Source organism: Triturus cristatus, chromosome 7 (genome assembly GCF_964204655.1).
Source record: "Triturus cristatus chromosome 7, aTriCri1.1, whole genome shotgun sequence".
NCBI lineage: Eukaryota > Metazoa > Chordata > Amphibia > Caudata > Salamandridae > Triturus > Triturus cristatus.
Window position 1 is genome coordinate 1142782825 of NC_140590.1, and position 27204 is coordinate 1142810028.

At 44.8% G+C, this 27204-nt stretch overlaps 1 protein-coding gene across 1 annotated transcript in view; it reads left to right on the forward strand.

Annotated features, from left to right (window-relative positions):
- FAM193B (family with sequence similarity 193 member B) overlaps positions 1–27204 on the forward strand; it is a 198626-nt gene that overhangs the window by 108253 nt on the left and 63169 nt on the right. Inside the window, exon 8 of the mRNA XM_085618326.1 lies at positions 2904–3879. Coding sequence (XP_085474452.1) covers positions 2904–3879 — 976 coding nt within the window. The remainder of the gene's footprint in view (positions 1–2903; positions 3880–27204) is intronic.

The following is a 27204-nucleotide window of genomic DNA, read 5'->3' on the forward strand; positions in this document are numbered from 1 at the left end:
CCTTGACTAGGAATTTATTTTCTATTGCTAGATTCAGAGAAAGCATTTGACGCGGTGCATTGGCCCTTTTTAGACTCCACTCTAGTCCAATTCGGATTCAGCCCGAAATTTAGGAAATGGGTGTCTTTATTGTATACCTCACCTAGTGAATCAGTAGGAGTCAGCGGTAGGATCTCCCACACATTCCTAATATCCTGTGGGACCAGGCAGGGATGCCCTTTATCTCCACTATTATTCATACTCTTAATTGAACCCCTAGCGTGTGCAATCAGACAACACTCTGGGGTGAGTTGCTTCAGGGCTACACCAGGCTATCATATGGAGGAACAAATATCACTATATGTAGACAACATTCTCCGGTTTGTTAAGAAACCAGACACAACGATCCCCACAGTGTTCCAAATATATGGGGAATACGGCCGGTTCTCTGGCTATAAAGTCAACCGGCACAAGTCAATACTATACAGCCTGAATCCAATATTGGAATGGCCGCCATTGCCTAGAGACCTTCATTTTGCTGCGGAAGGATTCCAATACTTGGGGTCTTTCTTACACCTCGCGGGTAATATCGAATTTTAAACAGGGTGCGGACAGATGGAAAGAAATACCTCTCCCCATAATGGGATGGGCAGCCATGTTTAAAATGATTTCCCTGCCCCAATTCCTATATGCGCTCCAGAACACATCATGCTCTCCCGAGAACGATATTCAGAGAAATGGACTCTGAACTTTGATTACTGTTGTGGTTGAAGGGACACCCAAGAATTGCCTTAAAGTCGTTATAACATACTACTGGGCATCCCACCTAACGCCAATAACCTGCTGGATACACGCCACATGGGACCATCCCACATATAGACTCGAAAGGGAGACTGACACTGCACACGTTTCTAAATAACCTGTATGGGGGAAAGAGATTCATAGGCCTCTCCCCACAACGCGAGCCACTATGCAGGTATGGGAAAAGACCACTTGGATGGGCCCACAAGATAACGAGGGCTACACCAACGTGGAAGGGAATCTGTTTCAGAGAGGTGGGCGGGCGCCAGGGCTTCGAATAATGCGACTTGCTGGGGATGTCTACAGTGGCAGATATCACTGTAGGGGTAGAGTTCAAGCCCTCCGATCTGAATTTAAACTACATAGATCCCATTTCCTCAAATATGCCTCGCATGGGGAGCAGAGGGAGTTAAAGGAAACTGAGTTACTGGAGTATATATGCACCACTTGAAGGGAGACTACTGCAGGAAGAACGTACGACTAAGGCACTATCGCTCACCTATAAGACCATAAATAATAATTTGCCTTATACCTTGGGTAAACTGAAGGAAACATGGGAGATAGACCTAGGGTAAATAGAAGAGATAGATTAAGAAGCGCCCCTGATGCACCCTAGAGAGGCTGCAATAAAAATCAGATTTAGTCTCATCCAGTTTAAAATCCTTTACAGGGCCTATTACAATAGAGTAAAACTACATAACATGGGACGGGCCGAGTCCCCACCGTGTCTGCGCTGTCTAGCCACTGCAGGAAACTTCTTACACATGATATGGGAGTGTCCCAATATTCAGGCATACTAGAAGGAGATAATTGAAGAACTAAATGCTATACTAGGAATATCCCTTCCAGCAGACATGAAATTCATCCTTCTGGGAATTCCTTGAGATATCTATGTTCCTAGACCCCAATTGCTCTTTAGCTCACTGGGCTTGGTAGTAGTTAAACGGAACATAGCCCTGTCCTGGGGCACACAGGAGAGTTCGACATTACACTAATGGATACGTGGCATGGACCTATACATGGCAGCAGAAAGGGTGACATACAAGAGTAGAGAGTGACCCAAGAAATGTACTAAAATATGGAGTAGCTGGATCAACTACTATGGTCTAACAAGAAGCAATGACGACGCCCAAATCACTACCGATGGGGCGCAGAACTAGAGGAGGCCAAATGGGCTCTGGACACTAAAGGAGTGAGTGAGATGGTGAAACTGGGCATCTCTAAAATACAAGGGGGTTATACAGTACGTTTTGTGCCAAACATGTACTAAGAACAAGGGTGGAACCAGAGATGAGCAAAACGAACTAACAAGCCTGACCAAAGTGCAACCTGTTATTGTTGTTTGGTAGAAATGTTTCTTAAATAATTGAAAAAATTAAAATACATTAAAAGAAATTGTCAACGCCTTTTTCACATTACTGATGTGATCACAGCCGACGATCGTTGATGGGGTGGTCATTATTACATCACTGATATTAGTAGATCGGGATGATTTTCATTGAAAGTGAATGGCTCTTATTACAGAAAAGGTTGGAGACACGCTTGGTCTAAACAATAGCCTATGGGAGACTTGGCTTGTGTAACTGTGCCTGGAATAATTGTATGGAAATGGTGTGGGGTTTCCTGGGTCTTGTAGAAGTGCTCTGGTGTGGGAGCTACCATAGGTATCCTAGCTGTGTTTTCTTTTTTTGGGGGGGGGGCTTAATTAACATGTTCATGCTTTTAAAAAGTAGAAGACCGTAAGTTCAAGCCACCTGATTGGGAATATTCTTCTACGTTTAATGGTATTTTAGGAGCGTTTGAAAGAAATCATTTAAAGTTGCCTGTTCCTGAGGTTTTTATATAGAGGTGCTTAAGAGAAGATGCAATGTGAGTATATGTTTGAGAGGGCTATAACTCCTTAAATTTACCTTCAGTGTGTTAACTCTCACTTCAGAGCGGATTCCTTTGCCCCATCCTTGCTAATTCTGTGCCTGGAAATTGCAGATGACCTGTTCGGTATTATGTAGTCTACTTGTCCTCAAGCAATCACCTGAAACTTTCATGGTCTGTAGAGTTGTGTTTTACATTTCTTTGCCATTCTTTTTGGTGTGCAGTTCTAATGTGTTATTTCCCTGTTTCAGGAAAAAGAGAAGGCACAGCTGGAGGCGGATGCACAGCGACGATCTGAGCGTAGTCCCCCGGTGGGCCAGGATATGGAGCTGCAGGAGGATGAGAAGCTGCTTCAGTGGCCCCAGCTGGAGCTCGATCGGGTGAACAGCTTCTTGACAAGCCGGCTAGAGGAGATCAAGAACACCATCAAGGATTCCATCCGTGCAAGCTTCAGCGTATATGACCTGAATCTTGACGTTAATGATTTTCCTAAGAAGGCTGCCGTATTGGAGCAGAAGAACATGTTGTCCCATATCAATGGGTGCTCTGATCTCTCTGAAATTGACCTTGACCTGTCGCCCCTAACTTTGGGATCCTCTAAAAAGCAGATGGCCACCAAAGAAGATGAGGTAAAGCAGGTGCCATGCACAAAAGTTCCAGGCAGCACTCCTCTGCCAGAGCCTGAAAATGGAATGGTTAAGAGACTGAGCGCAGTGCCCAACCTTTCCAGGATGATTCGTGTGCAGTCACAGCAGGGGTCTGACATAGTGCAGCCACAGGAAGCCTCACCTTTGCCATCAGCTAATCCAGAACCTCAAGAGCCTGCGCCTCCAGTGCTTCGAGCAAAGAAGAGCAAGAAGCAGAGCTGCTCATCCAAGAAAAGCGATTCCAATAAGTTACCTAATGAGGCAGCGCGAGTTGAAAGTGTTGTCCTTTGCAACCAGTCCTCACCAAAGCTTGGACCCACCCCAGTAGTGCACCCAGGCCATGAACACACAGAGAGAGTAATAGAGAGTAGGACCAATGGGCGGGGACAGACTCAGAGCAGCGGCTCCAGGCCGGAAGGAGAGAAGAATATAGACTCTAAAGCCCTACGCAGTTCTGAGGTAGAAACAGTTTGTGAGAGAGTGTCTCAAAATACAGGGGGAGTTCCAGCAGGGTCTCCACAGCCGAAAGGCAAGAGTCGGAAGAGCAAGAACCGAGCTGGTAAAGGCCAGGGCACAGTCGGTGAGTTACAAGTCTTCCTCTAATGCTTTGTTATTGACCTCTCAACTCGCATGGGTGTTCGTGACTTTATAAATTGTTCAAGGTGTTTTAATTGGGCAGTTAGGAAAAGCTCGATTAGTCTACAAGAAGTGTGTTGAGTAAAACCGATCTAGTCCCATTTTATGATTTGCTTCTTTAATTTTCTATGCCATTGTACAGTGACCAAAATATAAATTGTGTATCCCAAGGCCTGAGATCATTTTGAGGTGCAATCCAGTTATCTGAAAGCTTTGTTTGGTACACAAATGCTTATCCCTTCTGAACAGCAGAAGCACACCACACTGCTGTTGCACTTAGCATCCCATTCAGATGCATCTTTGTATAGGAGAAGTAAAACTGTTCTTGCCTTACATTAAATTGCAATCTGGGATTAGATTAGAAAACTACCTGGATGAGGCTAAGCATCAAACATTTTATTACTTCTCTTCCCTAGATCTCGTCTGACGTTAAACATAGATGCTCTGCGCCCTGATTGAAATGATGGGGATGAATCTCCTAAACACAAGCGTTAAACCAAGGCGGTTTGCTTCAGCTTTTTTAACCTGCATTTGCACGGCATGTGTGTAGGCAAGCATCTTTTCACTGCTATAGGGCAGGTTTAGTGAAGTGCTTCTGAGAAGTGTTAATGCTATGTAAAGAAGTACAGGATACTACAGAAGTCCTCCTATCTTGTATAGCTACTAACTACGGCTGCACAAGCCAAAATAAAATGGTCTAGGATGATCTTGGCATGTTGTCACTTCAAGCCAAGGCTGAGACTCCCAGTGGCTTTTTTGTGTTAAACATGCTTCCTCATCAAGTAAATGTTCGGGAGGTACGCAGTATACGTCCACACCACTAGCACCATTGAACCATTATCACAGAAGGCTCTTGGTTCTGGTGATAATTTCCAGTGCCAATACCACACCCTTTCCACAACCAACTCCTTTAAGTTCTCAATGCCCTCATTCCACCTTTCTGTTGACCGGCCGAGTCTCTTAAGTGCAATAGAAGCAGTACCTGTCCACCACAAGTGAAAAGGATTTAATATTCCCTATGAGGCTGAAATTGAGAGATGATGAAATGCCCAGTTACCTTTGGGTTGGTTTCTTTAAACAACCTGGATTTCGTCCTTGTTCTAAAGGATGATTATTGAGAGAGGTCTGATCTGTCAGCCTGCCAATAAAAGACCCTGCTCCTCTTTCTTTTTATAATCTCTGACATCAGCTTGTTGGGTTCAGAGATTCCTTGATCTACAGGACTTCGGCCCTTCTACCTTACATGCCTTTTATATAAGGCCCTCAAAACTTTAACGTTCAGTAAATTTGTAGAAGACCATGGCTGTTGGGCTGTTATGCGAAAGGTCTAGAATTGTCTTTTCCATTGCCTGACTTTTAGGTTGCTCTTGAAAGAGGACTCTTGGAATCACTACAGCTTTTCTTCAAGCTTGTGTGTGTGGTGCTCACACGGTATTGGCCTTTGTGTGCGTCTTCCTAAAAAGACGGCACACAATTGGGCAAAGGCGGGTGCATGTCCCACCTTTGTATACGCCTACGGCTTGCTAAAACGAGTATCAGCGCCATCTGTTTCCAATTATCACGCACGCGTCTCGCGTGCACTTTAATTGTAAACAGATGGCAGTTGAGCAGCGGCTTTCCTCCCTCGTCATGGCTTATTAAGAGCAGCGGCGAGCAGGGCTCCGTGTGTGTCAGGTTACACACAAGGCGCCGCACTTTCGCTTTTGCAACGCCAGCCACTTCCTAGCTCTTTTTTTCCCCTGTATTTATTTAACTTTTTGTGACCCCCCCTCCGTTTCTTCTCCCGTCACTGTTGGTTAACAGACTTATCCTGGTTGAGTGCCAGACAAGTATTTTATAACCCAGTTGCTTATTAGCACACCTTGGTGCATTTTCTGTGCCTAACATTTCATGCCATGGTATTTGATGGTCAACCACTACAAATATAAAAGATTTTTTTTTCCGCATAGTGCTTCATACTGCACGCCTGCCGTTTCTAAGCACTACAAATAACGTGTCGCTTCTACTTAAGGTGTTTTACTCAAAGCAACACCCAGTGGACATGTTCTGACTCGGTCACACACTCTTCAGACGACCATGACTTAACCACACTTGACAGTGCAGCTGGTTTGTATGGAGGAAACGCGCGCGCTTTGCACATGGAGACTGGATAATCCACCCTGCGGCTGGGGTCTTGGATGCAGGGAGGCCCCATCTTCTCTCTCAACCAGACAAGGGGAGCAGAAGCTAAAAATACTGTAGCTGGGGTTTCAGGTTTAGGTAACGGCGCCACAGGGAAATTAAGCATAAATTATCTAATTAGCTGAAGTGATATGACGGTGCTAAAAGGTGGGAAGTACCGCCCAACTCCCCAGAAAAAAGAGCCAAGGCTGCTAAAGGGGAGCAGAAGGTTTAGTGCTGAGCGCTGGAGCCATGTTTGCCATGCTGCGACTATTATTTTGAGAGATAGCGCAAATAGTTTTTCATAGCATCCCCCAAAACTGTATTTTACACACAGGAGTATGTGAGGAATACTGCTTGAGTGTGATGTATCTGTCTGGTGATCTTATCGTGGAAGCTCACCTCCCCTGTTTTGACGTCACTGTTGCGAGTGGACTTCCCTCCCATGTCTCCGTGCCAGTCACAGCCTCCCAGGGTTTAAATGAAGAGCTTACTGCCCATGACGATGTTGCAGCGTGGAAGGTCAAATCCTCCCTTCGTCACAGACCAAATATCACACTAGCACATTCACTCAATACATTCATTGGTGGGGCCCATAACACCAACACTTACACAATTCTGATCTGTTTTTACGGGAGAGATGAGCGTTCCAAACGCTGACATGAAAGGAATACCTTTTTACCTAAAGAACCTATTTTACATAAACATAATTTGAAAACCTTTATTAAACTCTGAACCTCGAGATATTCCCTCCATTTAGTCGATAGATCAATTAGTTGTTTTTGGGTAATTGGTAACTCCATTCTTATATTCAATCTCAATCTAATCTCTTCAATAAACAGTCCAACTCATTTGTTTGTTAATCAATTCATTGTTTATCATATTGATTGCAACATTGAATAAATCATTAATCAAACCACGGAACATCATATTTACCTAATCTGGCTATTAGTCGTCCTCTAAGTTAATCAAGTCGTGAAAATCTTTAATTCATCAAAATCGGCAGCAATTCAGTCTGTCAAAGATTCAGGGAAACAGCTGTTCAGCAGTGTCACCGTCCTCTCTGTCAGCATAACGTCAGGAAAGAAACAATCAGTTCGCAAGTGTGAAAAGTCGAAGAAATCTCTCCGTCAGCGTCTCGTCAACTCACTATTCTACCATCTTTTATAATAAATTTAATGTCAAGATGTAACAAAATACGTTTTAGGCAGTCCTGATTGGTGGGTTTGGGGTTGTTCGGTGAAGTTCTCACATAGTGTATTTGGTTAGGTCATCACACTTGCTGGTTCCGGTTTAAGAGACAGTCCTTTGTTTAAAGTTCTGGCAATTCTCCCATTGTGGCCTTGATGGGTACATCTTGCATGGGGTCAGGAAGAGGCCACTGCTGCTCGCGGTGGCGCAGGCGCACTTCACCCAAAACCTCGTGGAATGGTGATTAGTCCAGTCAAGTCAAAAGTCTGCCATCTTGACGTAGGCCCAATTGGTCAACTTAAGCAAAACAAACACAAAACGTAATTAAAACATGGAAATAACGATTAAATGTTTAACCCTCACTAATTCCCCTATGTGTATGTAATTTTCTAGCATAATAGCAACATTCAAAACGTTTATATTCACCCAACAATGTCATCTGGTGCGACTTACAATTACGTCACAAACGCAACATATATCATGCAACATTCTAATTATCTAGCATTAGTATGCATACGTATATTAGTTTACAAATTATTTTAGCCATGTAAATGCAAATCCCACATGTAAGTGTTTCATTAATGATTGATTAGATAGCACTTCAAACAGATTAAAATTATAACAATTAATAGATTATTCAGATTAATATGAATCATGCAGAAATGGGGGATAACATTTTTTTGTACTACCCGCTCCATCAATCCCCCCTTTGGTGATTATATCACCACACCATCAACATTTTGTATCCCTTTTACGGAATTTCAAAGTGATTTCTTGCTTTTATTCATAATTCAGTTTCCCCTGTCTCTTCTCTTTTTGCTGTTTTGTACATATTCTCCTTAACTTCCTCTAATTCTATCTCTTCAAATTCTCTTGTTTCTTATCTTTTCTCTTTAGATTTTCTTTTTTTAACTTTTTCTGATTTTTATTCTTTTTACGGCAAATGCACCCTAATCTTATTATAAATACTATGAAAATCACACATGTTAATGGAAATAATATTTTACCTAAAACGGTACTACCTAAGTTTATTAAGAAATGTTTAATAGCTGATATTTTCTTTCCAATCTTCTCCCAAACACCTTCAACCTCCAGTGGTGCAATTTCGTCATGCAGTTATGTACTATTTTTAATATAAATTTTCAAATCTTTACTTTCGTCAGGAATGTAAGTACAACAATGTTGAACTTTCAGCATTCCACAGACTCCACCCTCTTTTGCCAATAATATATCAAGGGCAAGTCTATTTTGCATTACCATAACACGCATGGCAACCATTTCAGTGTTTACCAATAAAAATCCTCCAGCGGTGCTTGTTGACAAGCGATCCACTACTGTTGAAAGTCTTCTAATTTTGTTTGCATTCAGAGATATTCCCACTGCTGGTATCAATGCTCCAAAAATGTCACCCATAATTTCTATTGAGAACAAGAAGAGCAGTTCCTATGGGTATCTAGTTAGGAAGGGAGAGGAAGTGGGGAAGCACAGGTCTTTTCTTCGTAATGCCCTCACACACCCCAAGGGATGTCATGCTTCATCATTTGGGCATTTGCCCCTCGTCAGGCCGGCGCTGCAATGCCTGACGGGCTCCCGAAACCGGGGCTCTTTGTCGGGGATCTTTTGAAGAAGCCGTATGGGTGCGTGTGGGTGTGAGGGCAGGGTAGTGCACAAGGAGTGAGATGTTTTAAAAAAGGTATAGGGCCGTCCTACTTATTTAAGTATTTTTATTAATGAGGTAGCTCTAGCCTTGATAAAAAGAGGTGTAGAAGCCCTATTTAGGAGTAATGGTCCGAAAGGGCTAATTAAGTGAGGGTGTGGTCAACAGGTTTCGTGCCCCAGCTGCCCCAAAGGGGTCAATGGCACTTCGTCAGGACCAAAAATTAGAACGTGTAAGGTAAGTGCACTACCGTTTTAGCACTAGTTGCTTGGAACGGTAGGGGGTGATTAATAAGGAACTGGTACTGCGATGAGGATACACCCCTCACGACCTAGTTCCGGACAGACGGGGATGACAACCGAGCACAAAAGTTGCTCCGATTTGTAGGTAGACTGACAACTTGCTGGCGTCCTACCCTCGCTCTGGGCCCCGTGAGGGTAGGACGCCAGCAAGTTGCCAGCAACTAGTGCTAAAACGGTAGTGCACTTACCTTACACGTTCTAATTTTTGGTCCGGACGAAGTGCCATTGACCCCTTTGGGGCAGCTGGGGCACGAAACATGTTGACCACACCCTCACTTAATTAGCCCTTTCGGACCATTACTCCTAAATAGGGCTTCTACACCTCTTTTTATCAAGGCTAGAGCTACCTCATTAATAAAAATACTTAAATAAGTAGGACGGCCCTATACCTTTTTTAAAACATCTCACTCCTTGTGCACTACCCTGCCCTCACACCCACACGCACCCATACGGCTTCTTCAAAAGATCCCCGACAAAGAGCCCCGGTTTCGGGAGCCCGTCAGGCATTGCAGCGCCGGCCTGACGAGGGGCAAATGCCCAAATGATGAAGCATGACATCCCTTGGGGTGTGCGAGGGCATTACGAAGAAAAGACTTGTGCTTCCCCACTTCCTCTCCCTTCCTAACTAGATACCCATAGGAACTGCTCTTCTTGTTCTCAATATCCCCTTGGTGCCTTCTGAGCAGGACCTTTTCAAAAACTAGGCTCCCTGTCCCTCTCTGAATAAACCCATAATTTCTAACCAAGATTCTCTCTTGCTACGTGCTAAAAAACTACCTAAACTATGTACACCATCTTCTCCTCTATCCATATGAAAAATCTTCGGAAAAAACAGGCCTACATAACATGTGACATACCAATGGTCTGGCAAACGATAATATGCCCTGTTCCCACAAATGAAATATAACCCAGGAAAAACTGGATCTTTTCCACCTTTAAATCCCCATCCACCCATGATTCGGTATGTATCATGGCACTCACTATTACCTACAAAATAATTATCATATGCAGTTTGATTTCTTCTAATACACAATTTCCCTTTCTGAGGCCAATCTAGAGCCATAGTTGGACTAGCTTCCCCTTTCAAGTGTTTTTCTATTTCTACATCCCAGACTGTCTTCTCCACCTTTCCTTCAGATGCCTTTCTTTGCATTTTCAGTCTCCTTTCTTCAACCATATCTAAAAATGTATTTTCCTCTTCCTTTAAACTGCATGTCAAATTGTTTTTAAATATATATTCTGATGTTAGTTCCTTAGTCTCCAAGAAAAATTCACCTAATACCTTTGCAGGTTTTACCTTGTTTAGCTTGTTAATTGACGGTACTTGTGAAAATATAGTGTATACATCTGAAAAATAATACTCTAATTTCCCTGTTTGATAAAATAGACTAGCTATTACACTACATGTTATTCCATATGTTACTGGAAGGTGGTGATGGGTCACTCCCTCCGATACAGAGGCAGGTAACTGCATACAAACGTAGCAGTCCCTTACGTCCATGGTCTTTACATATTCATATAACAATTTTGAAAACCCATTATTAGAAAAATCAGTTTTGCAGCGTGAATCTTTCTGCATTCACTATGCTGTGCATTATTCCGCGATCTGGTGGTTGGGTCCGGATTCGTAGTCTTTCTTTTGTTGTTTTTTGTAGCCCAGGTGGGCGTCGACGTCCCACCATTTGGTGCACCTCTCGTGATGTCGTCGTGCTTCCTGCGGAAGTCCCACCTTTGGGGTGCCATCTTCAGATTCTTTTTTCCGCCGTTGGGTCTGGATCGTCATTGAGAAGCTCCAGAGTTTTAGACGAAGGAAGAAGGAAAATGCGCAAGTTTCATCGAAGGAGAACCTTTAGAAGACTACAGAGAGAAAAGTACTAGAGCCGGGACGACGAAGAAGGAGGGGATCCTCGAATTCTTCGACGCACAGAGGAAAATGCGCACTCAGAGGCTCTGAGCGCAGTGGACAAGACACCATTTAAGTTCTGCCCTAACTGCCACCACAAGTTCGCGCAGAAGGACCAACACCCGGTCTGCAACCTTTGCCTGCCGGTCGACCACGAGAGCAAGGACTGCAACGCCTGTTCCGCCTTCGCGCCGAAGACTCTCCGGGTGAGAGAACGTCAGAGGAGAGCCAACTTCAGCATGGAAGGCAAGGGTAAGGCCCCATCGCTGTACGATCTGGGCCTATCAACCGACGATGAAGACAACATCGCCGAGGGACCTGATGTCTTCACGGTCGCAGAGACCGATAAGAAAATGCCTGACGAGGTAAGAGACACGTCGAGTACAAAACCACCGAAAGGGCCCCGAAAATCGGATGGTGACTCTCGAAAAAATGAGTCAAAGTCCTCGAAGGAAACACCGGCGCCGAAGATTTCGACGTCCGCCAGTGGTTCAAAGGACAAAAGGCCGAGCGGATCCTTCGAGAAGGACTCCCAGGTGCCGAAGACCGCCGAGAGGCAGAGTTCGTCGAAACAGACCCACGAGGAGGGACGTTCGGCGACGAAAGACAAGACCGCGTTGACGCAAGCTCCGCCGAAGCGACCTGCGGTCGACACCGAGCACATCTCAAGCATGGAGAAGAAAAAGAGCAGGCTCGAGGCGGAGATGGAGAGCATCCTTCAGAGGAAGAAGGAGTTCGACGAACAAATGAAATAATTCAAAATCCCAACGGTCCCGTCGACGGAGGTCGTGGAGATCGAGGAAGAAGGGGATTTCGACGCCGAAGAGCAGTCGAGGTCCTGAAGAGGAGGAGGAAGGCACCTACTATGAGGGAGAAGGTGATGATGAGGATCAGCAGTCGTTCTACGGCTCGGCGCCGTCGGCGAGTCAGGAGCTGGAATGTCAGGACATTGACACCGAAAACCCCGAAGAGCCCATGGACTCGTATCCTTCGAGGCCTTCGCCGCCTGACGACATCGGGGCGTACAACTTGGTCGCCAAGAGTGCTGCAGCAGTCTTTGGTGTGAAATTGGATGAGGAGAAGCCGAAAGCAGACTTTCTACTCGAAACTCTGCTCCCCATCCAGACGAGGAGCCAGTTCCTCCCCATGCTCCAAAGCGTGATGAACCAAGGGAAGGAGGCGTTTAAGGACCCAGGAACATGCCGGTCCATCACACCCAGAACGGAAAAGTACAAGCACTCCTCGCAGGATCCTCCTTACATCAAGGGATCGGTCACGGCAGATTCCATCATTACTTCCACGGCCAGGAAAAGAGCCAATGTGCCGGCGACCTCGGGGCCACCTCCTGATAAGGAGAGCAGAAGGATGGACCTCACTGGAAGGAAGGTAGAAAGAAACGCCGCAATGCACTGGCGCATGGCAAACTCAAACGCGCTACTGAACAGGCACCAGTACCAGCACTGGGATGAGATGGGGGAACTAGTCAAGCATCTCCCAGAAGAGTACCGTCAAAGAGCTTCCCATTTAGTGGAGGAAGGGAAGAATATCGCCAACTCATGCATCAAGACTGCATTGGACGGGGCAGAAACTTCGAGCAGACTGATGGCCATAGGGATCACGGAAAGGAGGCAGACTTGGCTCAGAATTTCTGGATTCAAGCAGGAAGTCCAGAATAACATACTGAACACCCCTTCCAACGGTGAAACGCTGTTCGGGGAAACGGTGGACGAGAAGCTCACCCAGCTGAAAAAGGAAAATGAGACCGCAAGATCCATGGGAGCCCTGCAATTCAGAGGAATGCGAAGAGGCACCCCAAATCGGAGACCCTACGGAAGGGGAGGAAGCCAGCAGGGTACGTCGCACCAGACATTCCAGCACGGACAGCAGGGTGACAGTCACAGCCAGCAGGGACAGCAGAAGCAGAACTGGCAGTACCAGCCTCGAGGCCAGTCCTTTTGAGGGAGAGGAAACGGACGTGGCCAAAGGAGGAGAGGGGGAGACCAACCCTCATCTAAGTGACTACACACACAAAAGGACGCTCACCCACAGCATACCCCGAAGGGTGAAGCGCAATGTTAGAACACCAAGGGGTTTACACAAAAAAAGCACCTACAAGCATGCAACACCGGTAGGCGGAAGACTGGGCCTCTACCTTCAACAATGGCAAGAAATAACCTCAGACAAATGGGTTCTCAACGTCATACAGCACGGATACTGCATAGAGTTAGAGAAAAGGCCTCCAAACAAGGAACCAAAGAGAAGACGGCGCTCGGGTCAGGAGCTCGCTCAACTTAGGGAGGAGACACTTCAACTACTGAAAAAGAAGGCCATAGAACTAGTGCCACGCAGAGAAAGGAACAAGGGGGTGTACTCAAACTACTTCCTTGTACCAAAGGTGGACGAATCCCTAAGACCCATCCTGGATCTAAGGTTCCTAAACAAATTCATAAAGACACAAAAATTCAAAGTGACATCACTACAAGAAGTGCTACCCCAAATACGAGGCGGAGACTTCATGTCCACCGTGGACCTCAAGAACGCCTACCTGCACATCCCAATGAACAGGCGACACAAAAACCTGCTAAGGTTCAGCATCAACCAGGATCATTATCAGTTTACAACCCTGGCAGTCAGCCCCAAGGGTCTTCACAAAATGCCTTGCAGCAGTAGCAGCGTACCTACGAAGGGAAGGGATTCATGTGTACCCTTACCTAGACGACTGGCTAGTCAAAGCAAACACTTGCGAAAAGTGCGAGGAGCACGCAGAACGGGTGACAAGAACACTAACAAACCTGGGGTTCTCGATACACTGGGGGGAAGTCATCGATAGAACCACAGCAGGTGAAGGTCTTCCTGGGTGCGACTATCAACACCATAGACGGAACAGTGATGCCCAGCGACAGAAGAACAATAGCCCTGCTGAACGAGACGCGTCTCTACCAGAAGGGGCGAGTTCTGACAGTGAGAACAGTGAGCAAGATCATGGAGATGATGGCGTCATGCATCCACCTAGTCCCCAATGTACGGCTTCACATGGGACCATTCCAAGAATGGCTGCAATAGCAATGGTCACAAGCAAACGGAAGTTGGGAGGATCTTGTGGTTGTTACGCACGCAGTGCAAGAGGAGATAACATGGTGGAACAGGGAGAACTTAACTACAGGAAAGACCTTGAAACCACCAAACCCAACTGTGACCATTACCACGGACTCATGACAAATAGGATGGGGAGCACACATGAACAAACTCAGGGTGAGGGGTCTGTGGACTCCGGCAGATGCGGTCAGACACATCAATTACCTGGAATTGAAGACTGTCCTGCTAGCCCTGAAGGCCTTCCAGAAACAGCTATACAACCAGAAAATGTTGATACAGACGGACAATACCACTACCATGTTCTATATCAAAAAGCAGGGAGGGACACAATCGTTCCCCCCTTTCCACTCTGGCACAGGAGATTTGGAGATGGGCCATCCCACTCAAGATAGACCTGCTGGCCATACACCTACCAGGGAAGGACAATGTGGAGGCAGACTGGCTCAGCAGACAGACATCGGCATCCCACGAGTGGGAGCTCAATGGACAGGAAACACAGAGGCTATTCCAAAGGTGGGGAACACCGACAATAGACCTGTTTGCAACACGCCTGAATGCAAAATGCCAAAACTTTGCATCCAGACAACCAGAACAGCAATCGCAAGGGAATGCCCTATGGATACGTTGGTCAAAGACATTTGCCTACGCTTTTCCACCGATACCGCTGTTACACAGGGTGCTCGACAAGTGCAGGACCAGCAACATGACACTGATCCTAGTGGCACCACAGTGGGCAAGGCAAACTTGGTTCTCTCAAATAGTGGAAATGGCACAAGGCACTCCTCACAAATTCACAAGAAGAAAGGACCTGCTCTCCATGCAGAACGGAGAGGTACTGCACCCAGAACCAGAGAGCCTCAGCCTGGCGGCATGGCTCCTGAAGACTTGGAGTTTGCGCACCTGAACCTACCTCAAAGCACTATGCAAGTGCTGCGGGAGGCAAGGAGACCTACAACACGAAAATGCTATGGGGAGAAGCGGAAAAGGTTCACAATATGGTGCAGCAGAAATAAACTACTGAATAAAATGACAACAGAGTCAACGGTGCTTAGATATCTCACACACCTACTAAAAAGTAATCTATGCTCATCCTCCCTAAGGGTACACCTGGCGGCAATCGTAGCTTACACACGAGGGGAGAGAGGAGGAAGTCTCTTTACGTCACAGGTAGTAAAGAGATTCCTGGAAGGGGCGAAAAGAATTGCGCCTCCAAAGAGGATGCCGCCGCCGGCATGGAACCTCAACGTGGTCCTAACCGAGCTTATGAAGGAGCCGTTTTAACCCATCCACAAGGCCACGCTGCAAATGCTGACAATGAAAACAGCCTTCCTGGTAGCGATAACCTCGCTGTGCAGAGTGAGCGAGCTGCAAGCACTGACACTGCAAGAGCCCTACATCCAGATACACAAGGACAGGGTGGTTCTAAGAACGGACCCACACTTCATGCCTAAGGTGGTGTCGGCATTCCATATGAACCAGACAATTCAGATACCGAGTTTCTTTCAAAACCCCACGACAAGCTCAGAAAGGGCACTGCACACTCTGGACGCTAGAAGGGCAGTGATGCACTACATTGAGAGGACCAAAGAGCACAGGAAGACCAAGCAGCTCTTTGTCTCCTTTGCAACTAGTTTTCTGGGTAGACCCGTCACAAAAGCCACCATTGCACGATGGATTGCACTGACAATACAATTTTGCCACAAACAAGCAGGGCAGGAGCTATCGGAGGGGCCACGAGCCCACTCCACAAGGAAGAAGGGAGCAACTATTGCCTTTCTGGCAAATACGCCCTTTCAGGACATATGCCTGGCGGCAACATGGGCTTCAGTACACACGTTCACTAAGCACTATTGCGTGGACGTTCAGATGAACAAGGAAGCACAAGTAGGACAGAAGGTGCTTCAACACATATTCAACAGCCAACACTCATCTACCACCCAGCCGCCGCAAAGATAACCAACCGCTACAAAGTCTATGCACAGCATAGTGAATCCAGAAAGATTCACGCTGCAAAACGAATAGTTTCTTACCTATCGGTGTAGTTTTGCAGCTTGAAGATCTTTCTGGATTCACTAGCGAACCCATCCACCTCCGCCAGGAAGATGAGGATGGAGATAGAGGTGGAAGGACTAAGAAGATCAGAATAATTGGAATAGTAAAGAGAATTGGAAAAGGAAAATTAAGACAGCGCCTAGGGTTAAAAAAAAAAAAAGGGAAAAAAGAACCCGAAGATGGCGCCCCAAAGGTGGGACTTCCGCAGGAAGCACAACAATGTCACGAGAGGTGCACCAAATGGTGGGACGTCGACGCCCACCTGGGCTACAAAAAAAAAAAAGACTACGAATCCGGACCCAACCACCAGATCGCGGAATAATGCACAGCATAGTGAATCCAGAAAGATCTTCAAGCTGCAAAACTACACCGACAGGTAAACTATTCGTTATAGACCTGTCTTTATGTAAATAGTTTTTATCCATTCTAGTCTGAACTACCGTTTGAATCTTTTCTATCCTTCTATTGTATCTATAGTAACCTTAAATGAGATCAGGAGAGCAAGTACACTCCACAGAAGCATTAGTAATCCTGTACAACAACAACACATTTTACACCATCTTTTCAAGAACGTACATCTACCTTTTCTAGTATTTGTGTTTGCCATTTTTGTTAAAATGGACAGTGTCTTTTGACTCAGCCTCTTCTACTTCACAACTAGTTTCCTAACCCAAGGCTCGAAGCACCTACTTGGTTCTACCAGTATTTGTCTTTTTTCGTATTTTATTGTCTTTCCATCCGTAGTTTTTCTTATCTCATTCAGTTTGGCATTTCATCATCTTTCACCTTTCCTTCGTGATCTGAATACAGAATGTCCTGAACATCCGCTTCTTCTCCAAAATCGGACAAGATAACTCTCAGGATTTCCGATTCTTCGTCCTCCTCAACCACTTCTGGTACAACCACCTCTGGATTTTCTTGGCTATCCGCCCCTTCCTTTATTTCAGGCAGGGCCATATACGTCCATTCTGGTGATTTATACTTCTGGTTAGGTTTTCTTGTTCTTTTGCTTTCTTTAATTACAATGGTTTCTTCGTCTTTTGATTTCTCCTGACTCGTCACTTCATTCACCTGTTCAGCCCTTGGTGAATTTACTCGTGTCAGTCGATATCTTGATTTTTTTATTTTATTCGGCCAAACGTCGTCCTTTGCTGCTCTTTTCAGTTTACTTCCTTTATCGTTCTTTTCAGTTCTCCAAGCTCTCTTTCTTAGAACTCGACCTTCAGGTATTTCATCTTCGCTTTCCTCTGACTCTGTTTCAACTTGCTTTTTACTCTCAACAGTTTCTTTTTCCACCACTGCTTTTGTTTTCCCTACTTCTGTCCCTCCTCGAATCTCCGACACGCAATCTTCTTGCTGACTACTTGTCCCTGCTTCTAACTGGATGTTGGAGTTCCCTACACCTCCTCGGGGGGTCTTCCGCAATAATCTTTCCCTCTCTCTCTGTATCTGGCACCTGTTCATCTAAATGTGTTGTTTCAGGTGGAATTTCTCTCAATCTTCATCTGGCACTTACTTTTCATTAATATCTTTTATTGTCTCTTCACTGTCTTTTTCTTTCCTTGTTTTTTACTAGAACATTGCGCTCCTTGTTCGGTCTCTGAGTCTGAACTGGTTTCAGAAATCTGTTACCTTCTTCTCAGGGAAATACTTCTGGGAACAAATGTTAGACTTTGTTCTGTTTCCCCCCCTTTCAGGGTTTTCTTTTGTTTTTGGCTCTCCTTCATCCAACTCAGTACTGGATTCTGATTCATCAAAATACTCTTTTTCTGTGCTGTCCACTGGATTTTGAACTCTCAATGTATGGCTTGCATGGATCCAGTTTTTGCAATCCAGCACACTTTACAGCTGTTGTTGTGGTCAAGATGACTTGTCTTGGTTTTCCCCACCTTGGAACCAAACAGTTTCTTCTTCTGTGAACTTTTATCCTCACCCAGTCCCCGGGGCTCAGATCATGGGCTGGCTTCTTTTCAAGGGTGGTGGTATCCGCTCAAACCTGATGAAACGCAGAATGAACTGCGTCAGCCAGGCTTTTACAGTATTCCAACACCATGTCATCAGTTATAGTCATCAGCTTGTTGACTGGTATAAATACGTGCCGCATGGTTCGTCCCATGATGATTTCATGGGGGCTTAACCCTGTAGTTCTGTCTGGAATTGATCTAATAGTCATGAGTACCAGAGGCAAGACATCAGGCCATTTCATACATGTGGATAAACACATTTTCCCTATCCTGTTTTTGATAGTACCATTCATCTGTTCCAGTGCTTAATTTGTAAAATTTGAAGTGCAGGTGCTCAAATCTGTCGGAGGCCACACCTACTTTTTCTTTGGCTCCACCCACTTCCTCCACTGGCTCCACCCACTTCCTCCACTGGCTCCACCCACTTCCGCTATTCGCTCCACCCACATCCACAACGGGCACTGCGAAAAGTCAGATGAATTCAGCAAGGGAGCCTGCCTTCCTCATAGTAAGGTTTAGATAGGAGGTTCCCCTGCCCTGTGAACATTTTCAAAAAGATTAAATCAAAAGTGCATTTAAAGCACAATTTTGAAATAAATTAGATAAAATCACTAATGCATTGAAAAGGGACAATTCCAGTGCTCTATGTGCTAATTTGGGGAAAGGACAATACTGGGGTAGGGTATGCCCTTTTTAATAGTCTGAGATCAAAGATACAATGTTTACATAGGTTATGCGACAAAATAAACCAAAATGTTGTGAAAACAAACCCTAGTCAAATCAGAACAGATAAGCTGAATAAAATCATGAAATACACTTTAATGAGTCACTGTCACTTCCAGTGGCTGAAGGGGTTGGGGATTCATAAAAAGCAGAGTTAAAGCGATTACTTGTATCAGGCAAGTGACACTTCTCGGGCTCCCTCTGTGCGAGCCTTCAGGGAGAATCCCTCTTCATTACTACACTACCTGACCCTAGACTCCGCAACGCACTCCCTTACAGGCTTGTTTATCCCGGTAAAAACATAAGTAAAATCACCTTCAAACTTAAAACATTGAATATAGTGGTAAATATAATTAGCACGCACTTCAAAGTATGTTCCACAGTAGCCCTTATGACCCCGACTGCTAATTAAATAAACAAAAACAGAAAGGCCATGACAGGGCCGGCTTCAGCGCTGATGCGAAAGTCTTTTTTGGCGCCGCACCAATAACCTCTCTCTCTGTAAATAACCTTTACTACCACCTTCCAACAGTGCCCCTCATCCCTCCATGCCCCCCCCTATTTACATCCTCCTCAGATTCCCTCACTGCCACAAGTGCCCCTCATCTCCCCATAGCCCCTCCCCCTCATGACCTCCTCCTCGGATTCCCTCACTGCCACCCACCACCAGTGTCCCTCATCTCTCTGTAGCCCATCCCCCTCATGACCTCCTCCTCAGACTCCCTCACTGCCACCCTCCACTAGTGCCCCTCATCTCTCTGTGGCCCCTCCCCCTCATTACATCCTCCTCAGATTCCCTCACTGCCACACGCCACAGGTGCCCCTCATCTCCCCATAGCCCCTCCCCCTCATGACCTCCTCCTCTGATTACCTCACTGCCACCCTCCAGCAGTGCCCCTCATCTCTCCCTAGCTCCCTCCTCCACCCCATGACCTCTTCCTCGGATTCCCAAACTGCCACCCTCCAACAGTGTCCCTCATCGCTCCATAGCCCCTCCCCCTATTGACCTCTTCCTCCTTTATGTAGCCCCTCTCTCATATGCATTTCATTTGTTGTATAGCACTACTCATATCAGTGTTGTGTGTGTCAGTACTTTACACCACTCGCACATTATACAGGAGACAATGAATCATACAAGTATGTAAATCAGTCTACAGGGAATGTCACATAAACCAATGAGGATTACAAGGTGTATGAGTCATGTGTCATCCATACCTGTGGGACGGAAATTTTACGAGGGTTTGGGCTGGAGAAACACAACTTTAGGATTTAAAGAGTATTCAATGGGGGTCAGCTTTACTGATAAAAATGTATATCTGCCCAAACATACTCATTTTGGAAACATTAGAATAATGAAAGACTGGGGAAGTTCTAACTATATCACAAAAAAAGAAAGCGAAGTTCTAACTATACCATTCATGTTTAAACTTTGTATGCAGCTCTTTGGTGACAGTTCATTGATCACTGTCCTATGTTAGGATTGTACCTTCTGAACTGCATGTAACACAAGGATCTCTGTGTCAAAGGCAGTAACCCACTGAGCTTCCACATAAAATACAGTTTATCTGTATTTAAAAACTACTAACAGACAAATGATTGCTCTCCAGCAGGATCATTTATCACCAGCGTTATCTGGGCATTTTGTATTGTCTTATTGTTGTCCTGCATCGGCCATGATAATGCTAAAAACTGTCTAAATGAAGCACACACGAAGTATGTGTCCTGCTGGGCCTGCGCAGCTTTTAAAAAGAAAAACCAACTAGTAACACATTCTCTTACCTACTCCATTAGTCAAACTTTGTGTCACAGCCTGATGTGATACGCAGCTGCATGGGTTAGGAAAGGTGAATAGGAATAAACAAACTTCATTTCTCCTGCGCTACATAGAAAAAGGAATATCCACGCAGCAGAACATTGTCGCCTTTGCCATGTGGAGATGAAGGGGTGAAACAATAAACAAAGCCTCGTTAACATATAAATGGTCTTTTAAAGACCTGTGAAGTTGTTGGGTGCGGCTGCGATAATCTAAAACTGAATGTGTGTGCGCTCCTTAGAAGCTATCTCGGCCCGGGCAGACACACACGACCTGTGCTTTGCGCGCCTGTCTTCAATCCCTCACTGCGAGGGCCAAGGCTCCTGTTTGGGACCAGGCCTGTTGGTCACCCTATTCGCAAACCGGCTGGGACTCGGAGTAGACAGGATGATGGGAATGGGACAGCCGGGCACCGGAGACGGTGGCGGGGAATCAGTAACTTGAGTGAGTGGGACGTGGGTTGCCGTGGCACTCGTGAGGACTAGTCTAGACTAGGACTCTCTCTGTAGTCTCTATGCAAATTTGCACTGCCGGCTGCTGCGCAGCTTTATTAACTGTCTCTTTCGCAGCGCTTAGGCCTGCTAGGAGTAGGAGGCTGTGTCTTCTCACTCTCACCTGGTGCAGCCGCTGTTGCCAGACCCTGGCTAACTGGCTCACAACGTCGTCTGGCCGGGTATTAATTGTGAGTGTGAAGTTTTGTGAACGGCGAAGAAGTTGAACCAACACGAAGACTAGGTGCGGCAGCGCTATGCTGGGGCGTGGCACTGAATGTGTGGCGTGCGCAATCAAAGCACAATTTGACAACATCTGAGCAGTGCGCACGCTGCCGCGTACAGCCCCGCCTCGCGCCCCCAACCCCCGAGAAGCGAGAACCAAAAAGCCCTGCCCAACAGTGTCCCGCGGCTCCGCATCAACAATCGAGCCGCAAAATGAAGTGATTAAGTCAGTGAAGTGTGTCATACAGTCTGCACACAGTGTCTCCGGAGTCCGTAGTCCGACGGGAAGTTAAACACTTGAGTTTTACCACTGCCAAGTGTCCTGTAGCATTAGCGAAGCAAGTAAGTTACTTGTATAAATAATTACGTGCACCTGAGTGTGTAGACCCGGCCCTGATAATTAGGTGCCGGTGCTAAGCACCGGAAAGCACTGCACAAATTAAGCACTGATCTGTTCCACCACACCAGAAGCCTCTGGTCGGTAGGCACAATGTAGTTTTTTTTGTACATTCAATGCTTCACAAATCAGTTTTATGATCTCATTATGGAAATGTCCTCCTCGGTCTGATTCAATTGTCACTGGGAACCCAAATCTAGGGATACATTCCCTCAAAAGTAATTTTGCCACTGTCATCCCATCATTTCTTCTTGTTGGAAATGCCTCTACGCATCTAGAAAACACAGACCATAACCAAAACATACCTCAACCTGTTCAAGGGAGGCATCTCAATGAAATCCACTTGCATTCTGGTAAAAGGCCCTCCTTCTCGACCTATTGTTCCTAGGCTCACTACTGTCTCTCTTCCAGGGTTGTATTGCTGGCATATTAGGCATCTCTGACAAAGACTTTCTGCTACAAGTCTGAATTTTGCATTGTACCAGGTTTGTTTAAATGACCTGATCGTGGCATCTCTCCTTATGTGTCCCTGACCATGATACATCCGTGCCATGGCAGACATCATGATATCAGGCATAACTGGTCTTCCATCCTGATAGACCCACACATGATCCTTCTCTCTTGGTGCACAGCCGGCTTTTACCCACTGCTTCATTTCCTCATCTCCTGCCTCTTCCTGTAATTGTCTTACTTCTTCCCATGTTCCCACAATGTTAGTAAACATCAAGGAGCAAGAAATCACCTCTTTCCTTAGCCCGATTAATGGAATTCTGATTTCGTGTACAGTATTGTGCCATGTCATTTGCGTATTTATTGCCAGTGGCGAAATAATCACCACTTTGACTATGGGCAGCACACTTCACAACAGCCAATTGCCTAGGCAGCTGTATCGCCTCAAGCAATTTTCCAACCACTTGAGCATTCTTAATGGGAGTTCCACTAGATGTCAAAAATCCTCTCTGCAGCCATATCTGACCGAAGTCATGTACGACTCCGAAGCCATACTGGCTGTCAGTTATCATAGTCACTCTCACACTTTTACCAATCTTGCATGCTCTCGTCAAAGCAACAACTTCAGCAACTTGGGCCGATTTTACTCCTTTCAGATAGGATGCTTCCATCACTGCTGCAACCGTGCATACTGCATATGCTGCACTTAACACTCCATCATCTGTTCTCAAACAAGACCCATCAACAAACATAACGAAATCACTTTCTGGTAAAGGTACATCCTTTGTCAGGTTGTGGTTTTGTACAGAAATCAACTACATCCAAACAGTCATGATCTGCTTCATCTCTGACTTCCACATTCTCAGCATCGGGCAGCAATGTTGAAGGATTCACATTCAAGCATCTCACAAGACTTACATTTGTTGCACCTAGTATGACCTTTTCATACTTTGTCAGCCGACTATGTGTCATATACGGAGTGCGACTCCTTGTTAAAAGGATTGCTACATCATGAGGTACAAACACTTTCACAGGATATCCCATCACAATTCCCTCACTCTGTTCCAAACTTCGGCATGTAGCAGCTACTGCTTTCAAACACCCAGGTAGGGCTACAGCTACTGGGTCAAGCATCGATGAAAAATATGCAATTGGTCTCCTCAGTTTTCCATGCTTTCTGTATTAGCACAGAGTGCACATCCATTTCTCTCTGCAGTACAACTCAGACTCTTTCTTGTAGTCAGGCATACCTAATGCAGGTGCTTCACACAACCCATCTCTCAATCGTTTAAAAGCTGCCAATTCTTCCTTGTTCAAATCAATGGGATCTTTCACATCGCTTCTCGTCAGACGTACCAGAGGTTTTGCGATTAACGAAAAGTTGCTGATCCATTGACGACAATATCCAACCATTCCCAGAAACCTTCTCACCTCTCTGTGGGTCATGGGTGCTCTCATTTCTTTTATGATCCTGATTCTGTCTATCGTTATTTTTCTCAGTCCTTTTTCAATGTTATGTCCTAAATATTGTACTTCTTTCTTGCAAAATTGTAATTTTGATGGGGACACTTTAAGTCCTCCATCTGCCAAATGATTCAGCAAGGCAATAGTGTCTAGCTCACAAGCTCCACGGGTTTTCGACGCCACAAGAAGGTCGTCGATATATTGAACTAACACTGAATTTTCGGGCATTTCTAGACTTTCCAAAGACTTCTTCAATAGCTGATTAAATATTGAGGGGCTTTCTGTATACCCCTGTGGAATTCGGCACCAAGCCAAAATACGCTCAACCAAACGCAAAGATTTGCTGGCTGTCATGGTGCAATGGGATGGAAAAGAAAGCATGGCATAGATCAATCACTGTATACCATTCTGCGTCATGGGGAATCTGATATAAAATCACAGATGGATTCGGTACAATGGGACAGCATGACACAACGATTTTGTTTATCTTTCTCAGATCTTTTACTATCCTGAACTTCCCACTAGGCTTTTTCAGTACCATTATCGGTGAATTACATGGACTACTCACTATTTCTCTCAAAATTCCTTGTCTTATCATTTTCTTAATCACAGGAGTTACTCCTTCAATTATTTCAGGTGTCAATTTATATTTAGGGACATTTGGATAGCTTACTCCTTCCTTTACTGTTATTTTTACTGGATCTACATTTCTCATTAATCCCACATCTTCTCCTGTGAAATCCCAAACTTCTGCTTTTACAGACTGTTTCAATTCTTTAGGTAATTCATCAGGGTTAAATACAGCATAGGTTTCAGTAACCTCCTTTTCCCTGTTTGCCATTGTCATTTTATACAACACATCTTCATCCGGGGTCTCAAATGCTATCCCATCTGGGGTACAGTACTGGTATCGCACACGACTAAGCGGTGTGTTTCAGAAAATTTCCCTATGCTCACTTTCACCGGCTCTGTAAGGTAAGTTTTAATCTGCCTGTTGGATACACTAACTACTTGGATCGTTTCATCCGAGAGAGGAAGATTATTAACATTAGCTGATCTAACAGTTGATCGAGTAGCACCAGTATCAACTAGGAAAGTAATACTTTCATTATTAATCTTTCCATCTACAAATGGGCCTGTCTGGTCTACTTCTAGAGTTGCGCCAAGTATGCACTCTTCTTCCTCCCTTCGGCATCGTCAATAACCCTCTTCTGAATCACTCATCGCGTTGTAGCCAATACTGCGCGTGGCAGCTTCTTTACCTGTTCTTCATTGTAGAATCCCGTTTCATGACTAAATTTCTGGGAGTTTTTGCTCTGTGGTAAAGGTGGTTTTGGCACCTGATTCTGTTATGTTACAACCTGCTGCGGTTGACCACTCTCCTCATTCTGCACCTGTGGATTCAATGATGGATTTTCATTGTTAGTACTTGGGGGAAATTTACACTCGGATTTCCAATGCCCTATTCTACCACAATTATGACATGGGAATTTCTTCTTAGCTTCCTCTATATTTCCTTTACCTTTCCCAGGACTGAATTTTTGTCTTGATCCTGTATTATTCGCTTGTTCCGCTAATGGAGCTTCCTGCCCCTCCGCTACCTTTACCTGTGCCCACATAGCCTTTTCTTTGAATTTTCACTGCTTTGCTTCAATCTCATCACTTAAATATTTGGCCTATCTCAATACTTCATCCATTTTCTTATTTTGCCAATCTACAGTATGTTTTATCATTTCACTAATTTCTGGACGTAGACCATATACAAATCTGTATACAAAATGACTTAAATCCTTTTCACTCAGATTTTCATCTCGACTAAACTGTTTAAAGGCCAAGATCAGTCTTTCATAATACGCATGTACTGACTCTTTGCTTTCGTGATGTTCTGTCAATTTTCACCCAATCTGTCTCTTTAGGTGGAACCTTGTTTTTCAGAAAGGCAATAACCTGTTCGTATTTCTTAATTAACTAGGGGTCTGGAGACCCTGTTTTTGGATCCCTAGGGTATTCTTGTGTTGGCCAATTTATCATGAGTTTGCACTCTGTCCATAAATCTGCTGGTACTATTGTGTCAAATAGGCTATTCAGGTCAATCCATAGTACTTTAGACAACTTCACAAATCTGTCTACCTGCCTATACCACTCGACAGGCTTTTTGCGTAGTCGAGGGAAATCACTTGTAAACGACAAAATATCCTGTCTTGTCCATGGGACATGCACATATCCTCCTCCTGGAATCTCTCTCATACCTTTTCTTTTTCTCTCACAGGAAATGCTGCAAATGTTTTATCTGAGGCATCATCTCGTTTTCGGTACCATCTGCGTCTCCAATTATCCACATCTCCCCATTTTCTCAATAAGATAATTATTTCCTTAATCTGACTTATCCGTCCCGTGGTGTTCAAGTTTTCAATATCTTTTTCAGTGAAATCTATTCGATATGGTTTTTGCAAAGCCTTTACCTTTTCAATATCTATACCCATTTCATTTGCTACTTCTTCTAGTCGTTCATGTAGTTTTTTCGCTCTCCATGTCACACTTTTGCACAAAAATAATAATTCCTCATCTTGGTAAGTTTTTAATTTCTCTGTGGGGATAGTTCCTACTATTAACTCTTCTAATACCATTCGTAATTTGGCCACATCGATTGATTGAGAAGCTTTCAGAGAAAAGACACAGAATTCCAACCATTCACTTAATTCTTCTGTAGATGGTCCTACTGGCTTCTCTACATTACCTTGTTCTGAATCCTTTTGTGTTTCTAATATTGACTCCACTGTCGTTATGTTTTTCAGTACAATTTTGGTCTATAAACTGGTTGTTTGAAACATTTGGTTCGATCATACTTATTGTCTGTCTCCATGGATTTTCATTTTGGCTCAGTTTTGGCTGCTCAACCTGTTTATTGCTTTTATAAGGAACCGTTAAACAATGTTCGCTATCTTTCTGTTTATCAAAAATAGGCATTACTGGACCTATCGTCACTGGAATTGTTACAGCTTCCAGATTTTTAGTAAATTCTCTAATCTTCTCTGTTAATTCTAAGGTTGTCTTCACTTATTCTGCTGAATTTTCACCATTTATTCTACTTTCTGACTTCCTCTCTAATGGAATTATTTTTCTCAAAATCTTGGGACACTGGTTCTGACTTTATAATTCGTAAAGTTTCTTTCATTGGGGCACTTGGTGTTAATATTTCTGGTTCTGGTCGATACGGAGGTGGATTTTTATAAAACATGTCTTCCAGTACATCTTCCTCTGTTTCATTCACTCCATACCCTCTTGATTCCACATTGTCTTTTTTCTGTACATTTTCTTCCTCCATTATCCTCTGCAGTTCTTACGGGAAACAACCCTTCAGTCATACTCGCATTCTGCCAC